The sequence below is a fragment of the Leuresthes tenuis genome, unplaced genomic scaffold, assembly GCF_036924035.1.
Source record: "Leuresthes tenuis unplaced genomic scaffold, fLeuTen1.0.hap1 SCAF_6, whole genome shotgun sequence".
NCBI lineage: Eukaryota > Metazoa > Chordata > Actinopteri > Atheriniformes > Atherinopsidae > Leuresthes > Leuresthes tenuis.
In genome coordinates this window covers 12,890,854-12,900,498 of record NW_027325360.1, presented here as the reverse complement: position 1 = coordinate 12,900,498, position 9,645 = coordinate 12,890,854, and the positions used below count along the sequence as shown (strand labels likewise).

The 9,645-nt window shown below is 37.6% G+C and overlaps 1 protein-coding gene across 1 annotated transcript in view; it reads left to right on the top strand.

Moving 5' to 3' along the window:
* Positions 1-5,760: 5,760 nt before the first annotated feature.
* loxhd1b (lipoxygenase homology PLAT domains 1b) overlaps positions 5,761-9,645 on the top strand; it is a 28,722-nt gene continuing 24,837 nt past the window's right edge. The window contains exons 1-6 of the mRNA XM_072386953.1: positions 5,761-6,026; positions 7,393-7,507; positions 7,956-8,036; positions 8,228-8,412; positions 8,530-8,628; positions 8,747-8,895. Coding sequence (XP_072243054.1) covers positions 5,780-6,026; positions 7,393-7,507; positions 7,956-8,036; positions 8,228-8,412; positions 8,530-8,628; positions 8,747-8,895 — 876 coding nt within the window. The 5' untranslated portion in view covers positions 5,761-5,779. The remainder of the gene's footprint in view (positions 6,027-7,392; positions 7,508-7,955; positions 8,037-8,227; positions 8,413-8,529; positions 8,629-8,746; positions 8,896-9,645) is intronic.

The following is a 9,645-nucleotide window of genomic DNA, read 5'->3' as shown; positions in this document are numbered from 1 at the left end:
GGTCATTCGGGTCTGTTGCTGCGAATAGAATTGGTAGTTCAACATTTTCAACCAGCAGTGAAGAAAAGCCAGTCAAATAATTTTACAATTGAGTGTCTAATAACGTAACTGCCTGTCACTACTTTGTTATACGACTGGCCAGCTCACTGTCAAACCTTAACACATTGAGTCTGTGTGAAACCTGACTTATTATGTTTCTACAATAACTGATGACAGAGGCTATAACAGGCATGATGCCTCCTTTCCACATAGCTCCAAATGGAGGTAATCCGATATGTATGATTGAAACTCCTTCTTCCATTCCCCAGCCTGCCCCACTCCATCTGGAATTTGCAAAAGAACAAAAAATGTAAACTTTTGCTTTGGATTTGAGAGAAAGATGGAAAATCTAAAAAGCCAACCAATCATTCTCTTGACTTTTTTAACTGTCAAAACTAATACATAAGTCCATTTTAATGTGTACTGTGTTTAATATCTGTTTTTTTAAAAAGTGTCTACACATCTAGCAAGCTTCAACTTATTTCCTACCATGCATGTCCTGTTTGTTTGTGCAGCAGTGCTTCTTGTGTATGTTGCATAAAGCAGAACAGAAAAAAGATAAAAGTTGCCTCTCACCCATGACTGCTGTGAAGTTTACATCCATCCATTAAGAAAGGCATTTGTTACATTGAAGACTAAAGCAAATAGGACATATATTACAGACACTTCACATATCTGAGTGGATATTAAGCATGACAGCAGTATGTACATATTGAAAATCCTTTCCACATGTAAATGTAGGTCTGTCATCTATACAACCTTAAGGGCATAATGTCAAAATGTGTTAAAAAGTATTAATTATTATTATCCAATCAAATCACACACAATGATTCCAGCTTCTACATTTATACCAACTGGCAGGTGTGTAGAAACTATTCATCTTCCCCTTATTACACACACTCAGTGAAAATATTAACCTCTCAAACCATTCTTTTGGGTGTAAAAATGTAAGATAATACAGTCCCCAAACAAAATTTCATGATCTTGTTTGCTTGTGACTCACTATGTTGCACATAAGCTGCATGTATAAGAAAAAGGAACTGCAGTAAATGTGTGAGAATTATACAGAGAAAACCAACAAATTCCCTTTGAGAAAAGCACTTTGCAACAATGAGGAGAAATACCAGACTCAGGGAGAACGACAGTATGCCTCAACTGGTTGGGGGTGAGGGGGCAGCGAGAAAAGTTTCAATTCTCCATAATGGTGGGACATCATGTCTTCGTTATATTTCGTCTCTGTTGAAATTGTTCACTTGAGGTGGAGAAGTGGAAAAAAAACTGCACGAATGACAGCCTAAACTCGGGCTCTCCCTGAGGGCCATACAAGGCATAAAGTCACTTATTTTACTACAGTAATGATATTATCAACACAAGTGGTGACCTCTTTGGCTGTTGCATAATCATCACCCTAACAAGTTACTGTGAGAAGGAACATACTACCTTGCTCTTGACAGATAAATAAGCATTTAGTGTTAACTGTTCTCTTATCCCCTTTCATTACATAATCTGACCACGATAAAGGACTCTGAGACTCTTGGCTGAGCAACATGACAGTAGCTGTGCTCCTCACGTATCCTGCTGTGACAATCTTTTTCCACTTAATTTCCTCCAGAGCATCCTGCATGAACCATCAGATCCTCCAGTGTGTTTGTTTGGAGAATCTTTGCTGAGTGTCTTCTGTGTCACAGAGCCACAGCTATGTTATCATGAAGTTCCTTCTGGACAGGCCAGAAAATAAACATTTGATCTTTGGGAAAGCAATTAAGCTCATAATCTTAAAGCTCTGGAAGTATCTGAAGTCAACATCCTACAGGAATTATATCAGACTCCCACTGAAGTTCGTGGAGCTTCTTCATGTTTATATCTCAAACATAAATCATAGTCAGTTAATTTCAAAGAGCTGATAATGAATCAGGGTGTTGTCGATGTGTGGAGCAGATAGCTGTTTTTCTCCTCTCCTTTTCTAAAGACACTCAAGTCAAGTTTATCTTAATTGCTCATTGGGTGGGATTTTATCTTAACCCAAACAGCTAAAAGCATTTAATGCGCTGTATAAGAAGGAACATGATTGACTTGTTATGAAGTTAATTGCGAACACCAGAGAGAGTAAAGTGCATCTTTGCCGTTTTTGTAAAATTTATTAATGTGTTTGGATTTTACTTAAAATGATTTAGTTAAATCTTGTTTCACTGTTTGAGAAGAAAGCTCTGTTAGATTAAAGTACTTTAGCATTTAATTCCAAGCAGAGCGAAAAGCATTTTTTTTCCCCAATAAAGCAAAGGCTTTTGAGATGGGTGGAAGGCAGAAGTTTTAGGAGCAAAAATATTAACCTCACATGCTTATTTGAAAGATACAAATAGGTGGAGACCTGTTGTACCAGTGCTGAATGAATTTGTCAGTCTAGTCTGTTTAATGCAACTGACTTAAACACAAAAAAGAAAAATGACGACTTATATATGTTTTTCCTTTTGGTTTCTCAGTGAACCAAAGAGGACAAATACAATTTGAGAGGGATCAGTAGCCTGTGGTTTGCTTCACTGATCAAGCAACAGAGATAATCAGATTTGAGATTCAAACTCTTTGAATCTCGGTTCAAAGAAATTGCAGATAAATGCTTCGTATGAACTCCAGTCACTGGCCCCTGTGGACGGCCATGGCAACCAATCTGCTCCTCTGTTGTCGAAACTGCTTCCTTCACTCTTGATTAATCTGAGAGAACTCGACAACTGTATTGATTTTCTGTTTAGCTTGTCAAGACAAACATCTTGAAAGACTTGAAAGGAGTGATTTCCCTGCATTAATTCGCTGATATGCATCTTAAAAACACATCCTTACCTAAGCACTTTTTATAGATGACATTATAACAAGCTGATTTGTGTCTGATTATTTTTCTTAGTCTTGCAGGTTTTTTTTAATGTAACAGCTTTCTCTATATGGATTTGGTGATCCGTTTTTTGCAGTCAAATAACTTCTGCAAAAACAGTTTAAGGGTCAGTCTCTTGTTTACACTATGACTGCCCAGCTGAGCAGCAAATTCAAATGAGGAATTTGATTGCTGCAAAGGTGAGTCCAACCACTCTTTTCTCAGCAACAACGTTAATCATTAAATAGCTGTGAAATTAGTCAGATTTAATGTCTCAAAGCCGAGGTGGCACCATGTAAAGCTATGGGAACACTTCTGACTTTTAAATCAGGATATAATGATGAGTTACTACAGTAACTAAGGTCATAAAAGACATAATATTAGCCATTAAGTGCTGAGATTGAACTTTCCCAGCTAGCTGGAATCAGTAAAGCAAAACTGTTGCGAGAGACAGAAACAAAGGGCAAGGAAGGGGGAGGGAAACAGAAGGTGGAAGATGAGGACAAGAAAGAGGAAGAGCTCCCAAGGATTCATTGTAGAGGAGCACATTGTGCCAGTCAAATCTCTACTGTGAGCCAATGGAAACATTGTGAAGGGTGAAGACAAAAAACAGCCAGACAGAAACTTTTTATTGCCACCAGCAGCAGATAGATGTCCCAGTTTGCATATTTCAATCTCTTTTTTTTCTTCAGTGTTCTTGTACATAGAATCCTTTATACATTACTAATAGAAAATATATTTGTTTGCAGTTCCTTGTGTTTGTCTTTTTTTTTTTTTTTTGCCTTTTGTGTTTGTTGTTATAAGTTGTGTTTAGGACTTGGTTTCTATCAAATGTCTGACAACCGAGGAAAAACTGGCTCTGGGATAAACCTGCGAAAAGGGAAATCATCTGTTTCTTCTGATAAGTGTCTCACAAACTGAGTGATACAACCAGTGTTCATCCTCTGCTGAAAGGTTGTCGTGGAGCAAACAAAAATATTCTTTGAACTTAAACGCAAAGGAAGATGTCTCCCTCTGCTGGCTGCAATGATGCCCTTAACAAACTAAACAAGTAAGAGATCCATCCTTCCATTTGCACAAAACAATTTTGTTAGAATTTTATAAGCTAAATGATGTGTTGCAACATATTTGACCACTATAATGGTCCCTCTCTTTGCTCTGATTTTGACTGTTGCTCATATTTGTTTGAAAGTATCTCCTTTGACACGATTATCTCATATTATCAGAGTGGAAAGGGTTGCAGCAGCACCTATATAGAGTTTCAACTCACAAATAAACATGGTTACACGCAGACATAGAATCAAAAGTTTTGTTGTTTTTCAACCTAAATTGAATATCTGTAGCAGTTAAGGTATGAATAAATGTGTTTCATTTTCAAGCACTAACATCTGCACTGCTGCCATCTTCTTCACCTTGTTGTCAACGCTCTCACAGTATAGATGTCTATATTCAATTCTAAAATAAGTTTTTTTTATCATTAGTGTGGCATATAAAGAGAGCTTTCAACTAAGAGCATGAACATTTAAAAAACAAAAACAAACAGGAAACAGGCATGCAGATATTTGTGTAATCATTTGAATGTTTTTCGGTTGGAACTACCAATGAAAATATATTCTAGCTGCAAGTCAGCCTGTGCAGCAGTGAAATGTATTACAGTGCATTAACTCAAAAATGCTATTGTAGCCTCTTTCCCTTCAATTTTCTCCTTTTTTTCAGCCACATTGGCCATCTAACCCCTGTTATGTGGGTTTATATTTTTTAAAGCTAAAGCTTTAACATCCAAACATTAATAAAAAATACATACAGCACAAGTCAAGGGAGAATGCATCATTTTGCATTTGTTTAAGAGATTAATTATTTAAAACAAAATGGAAACCCTTCATGGTTTCTATTTTTCTACATGTGAGGATTTTCCTTCCAGGTATTTTCATATTTTGATTCTGGCATAGATTAAACTTTCAACTGTTGCTATCAATCAGTTAGGAATATATGCCAAAAAGATCATTCATAAGGAAACAAAAATAATGTAATAGCATAACAGTTAGAAAGAAAGTGTTTACGTTTAGCACATTTTTAGTAGATTTTTCAGATATTTACATACTAACATTTTCAGAGAGGTATTTCTGCTTTATAGAGTAGTATCAGTATTTATTTAGGGGAAAAAAACAGCTGCTTCCTCCAATACTTTTTGAATGGGAGTTACTGCTGTACCAAAGCAGAGAGGGTTTCCTCCTCTGATGAGGTGACTATACTGTAGTTCATCATTGTAAATTAGGTCAGAGCATATGGTGCTGCTGTAGGTTAAGCAGCAGGGTGGGGTTTTCCAAGTTACTGACCAAACATCAGTCTGCAAGCTCTGACTCTGACCTGTCCTGCCATCTGGTAACGACTGTACATCCGCAGGTCAGTTTAATCGAGTTTCACCGGAACACACAAGAATCAGTTACGGTTACAAGGTAGTAAATAAATAAAAGATGCCCAACTAAAAAAAACAAAACAAGTCAGAGAGCGGAGGAGGAAACCAAAGATGTGGATGACGATGACTCAGAAGATCAGGAACCAAAACCCAAGAGGAAAAGTAAGCGGGTGAGTGAATCACGGGATGCTGGAAGATTGAAGAAGAAGTTTAAGGACAGTGATGAAGAAGGATTTCATTCTGACACATCAGGGTCTGATGTGAGGAACACCAAAAAAAGGGGAAGAGAAAAAGAAAAGGTCAAGAATAAGAATAAGAAGGTAAGAGCCAAAGAAGAGAGCCCAGAGGAGTCAAGCTATGAAGAAAACAACAATGAGTCTAAGGATAAAAAGAGGGGTGAAAGTCTCCCTACTGTGATTGAGACAACCAAGAAAGACTCAAAGTCCTCAGTCAAGGACAGGATGGGATCAAAGGATAAAAGCAAAAAAGAGGGAGAACAGGCTACAGGAGATGAGGAGGAAGGTAAAAAGAAGAAGAAAGAAAAGAAGAAGAAAAGTTCTGTGAAGGGAGATAGTGATGAAGACACCAAGAAGTCAAAAGCCAAGAAGAAAAAGATTGAAAATTATGTTGAAATATATGAGAATGAGCTACGCAACTACCAGCCAGAAAAGATGGAGAACTACGAGGATGAGTACCACAAAAAAAAAGGTAATTGCAAACATTCAGTTCCAGTCAGTAAAATGACATCTGGTGAGGTGACAAAATATAAATGTAAGCTCCATTTATAGAGAGAAGATGTTTTTATGCCAAAAATTCAAGGATAATTTGGTTCTGTTTGAGCAAAGACATTTGATACTGAGGAGAGGTGAATCCTTCATTACAGTTATGGGAGTCTGAGTGGCTCCATCGGTCATGTGTCCATGCATTAGTTTAATGTTCACGGTAATGTTACACTGACGGACGTATTCTCAGTATGTTATCATTAACCTCCTGCAATATGACACCTGTCACTCGCTAATCTTTACACAGCAGTGGTTACACATTGATCACTGTCCTGTTAAGGTCCTGCTTCATGCTCGATGTAAACTGTGAAACATCCCAATGTAAAATAGCCTAAACCGATTGAAAAGACATCTTATAAAGAAATATTGTGTAGTTTGAAGCTGGAATGGAAGACAGTGTGTTCTGTACAGACTGTGTTTGACCCAAGAGATTAGCGCTGCATCTGTCATCCCAAACATTGGAGGTTCAAGCCCACTCAAGGATGATGTGTGACTCTGATGTGGGGAGGATGAGGTGCAGTCTCAAAAGAGAAGGGTCCCAGCCAAGATTCAGACCGGGAACCACCGCACCACCATGAATAGATAAATAAATAAATAAAATAAAAGTTAATAACGAAACTGTCAAAAAGCTTAGCAAAAATAAAATGATGATCTTAAAGTAAAGGAAAGCCAGGGAATGTACATAACAAATGTGATTTTACTTCTAAACAAGGAAGAGGCACATAAGGCTCACAAACTTCTCCAGTGTTGCTTTAAATCATTAGGGAGTAAGTAACTGTGACACTGATTTGATTAAAAAAACTCACTAAACAATCAAATATATAGTTTTAATGGGAAAACTTTTAAAAAGATCTTTTTTGAAAGCAATCATTTTAGGCCATAGCTCCCATAGCAAAGGTTAATAAAACTTAAACCAAATAATTATCTTTTGGACCACGTCTGTACGTTAGAGGTTAGCTTCACAATTTCACAATTTCACAATTTTTTGTGTGAAGTTTGGTGACAAGAGTAAGTTTTAGTGTCTGAAGACAAACTTAAAGCTAAGGGCTGGAATAATCACAAAGAATAATTAAGTCTACCAGTGTGGGTGTGCAAGACTGAACACATCAGTTCTCAGACTTCAGAGAACAAAGTTCTCTTTTAGTGGACTGTGGACTCTTTACAGCAAAATAATATTTGTTGGGAAAAAAACATCTAATTATCTATAACTCTATGTATCAGTACCCTGCGGTGCCACCATGCCTTTGTAACACACCTTCCTATACCCGAACTCCTTTCATTAAACCCTCCAGTCTATGAGGTGTTGACCATCACCGGGGATGAGAGAGGAGCAGGAACCGACGCAAATGTGTTTGTCACTCTTTTTGGAGAATATGGCATCACACCCAAAGTCCACCTGGCCAGCAAGTAAGTCCCCTTCATAGATTTCTGGAATTCAAATGTAAGACAATCTGCAATTGTAACAAGAATGAAAGATTCTTAGATTCCATAATCGATTCAACAGTTTGTCACACTCAAACTGAAACCTCTTTTTTTTTCCCCCAACCAAACAGCACAGAAAAGAGGTATGTATTTCCCTTTAAAAGAAAGATTGCTGGGAGAACAGACTGTATGATCTGATTTTGGTGTTAATCAGTTTGCATGACATGCTTTGCTGCATGATTTTGTCACATTTCCATTAGGCTTTTATGGTTTATTATAGCTATGTCTGGAGTTGATCTTTTACCATTCCTTGAATTTACTTCACAGTTTCCCATTTGATCATTTTATGTTTATTTTGTAGTGAAGATTTTGATCAATAAAAAGATGATGAAAATGAGAGCGGCTTGAAGTTTTTACTGTTTTGTGATTCCAGGAGCCGCACAGCATTCGAAAGAGCCAAAACTGATGTGTTCAGAATCAGGACTCACAATGTTGGACCTTTGAAAAAGATAAGGTGCAGCACAGAACGCTCAAGACATTTCAACCCTATTACATTCTGTTTTGTCTCCATATAATTCAGTCAGCTGACACTAAAATGCTGCATGACCAGTGTTTACTTTGACCACGGTTAAACACACTTGACTCTGGATCTGATTTAGGGAGAGAAAGTTGATTTGTCTGGATGTCATTCCTGTGTTTGGACAGGATTGAGCATGACAACACTGGTATGAGCGCCAACTGGTTCCTGGACAGAGTGGTGGTGACAGATGTGATTCGACCTCACTTGAGGTTCTATTTTCCTTGCAACAACTGGCTCAGTAAAGTGGAGGGGGATGGCATTTATATCAGAGACCTGCTGGGCAGCATGGACCCCATGGACATGCCCAAATGTATTAAGTCATCAGCCTATAGTCATCTACCAAATTCTGCCATTGATTAATTAAATCCTTAAAGAAAAACAGGTCTAATAAACATAATAAAGCCATAAAACTGTTTGTTTTTTTTAGATAATAAGTACATAGTGAGCGTTTTCACTGCGGATGTAAAAGGCAGCGGAACAGATGCAGATGTATTCATCAACATCTTTGGGGAGTTTGGAGATACAGGTAAGTATGTGTACAAAAATAGTTATCAGTTCCGAAAAGTGTAAAGTTCTTAGGCATTACACTGCAGTTTAGCTGTTTAAATAACTGGTGATAGAAATAACTGATTGCTTTGTTGCAGGGGAGAGGCGACTTGACAATGATAAGGATAACTTTGAAAAAGGCTCAGAGGACAAGTTCACAATTGAGGCACCAAACTTGGGCAAAATAAGGAAGCTCACCATTGGCCATAACAACAAAGGTTCTTCGGCAGGATGGTTTGCGGATAAGGTAAAAAAGAAAAAGAAAAAAAAATAAATCTGAAATTATTTTTGAAAATATAGATATTTATGTCTTTTGACATTGTAATGCTCCCTTAATCCATTTTCAACACAGATAACACTGAGTGACATTAATTATAATTTGTTCCATAATGTGAAATGATGTCTTGAAACAAAACTCCTACTGTACATCATTCAGCTCAGCTCTGACTCAGTTCAAGCCTTTTACAAGTAGTGAAGACATTCAGTCCTCTCATTTCTTGTCAGTCCTCTCATCTGAAACTGCTGTCCTTGCTCTCCCAACACATACGGTACGATGGGCAGCTCTGAGAGATTAGATCATTCAAGCAGATGCGTGCATGGACACGTACAGGACACACATGTCGTCATTCTACCCTCTGTGTAAAGGGAAACCATACCTCATTAAGGGATAGCTTTTCAACAAACAGACGGACGAGTCAGTTGATTTGTCACTGCTGCTCAGACTGACACCAAAGTTCAGTGGTGACAACCTGTTTGCATTTCACAAGTAGTCCGTGCTGTCCTCTCAGCTCTTCTTAAGTGAAAATTATCATTCTGAGATGAATTTGTCTTATAGAAAATGTATTTACACTGCTGAAACCTATTTTGTTTAATATGGAATTTTCCATTTTATTAAGAAATAAAGATATTTTACACGTGTTTGCACACAGTGTGTGTAAAAACACAGTGAACAAGCATGTTGAGATGACTTTGTGCTTTACAAGTGACTCACCAGTCC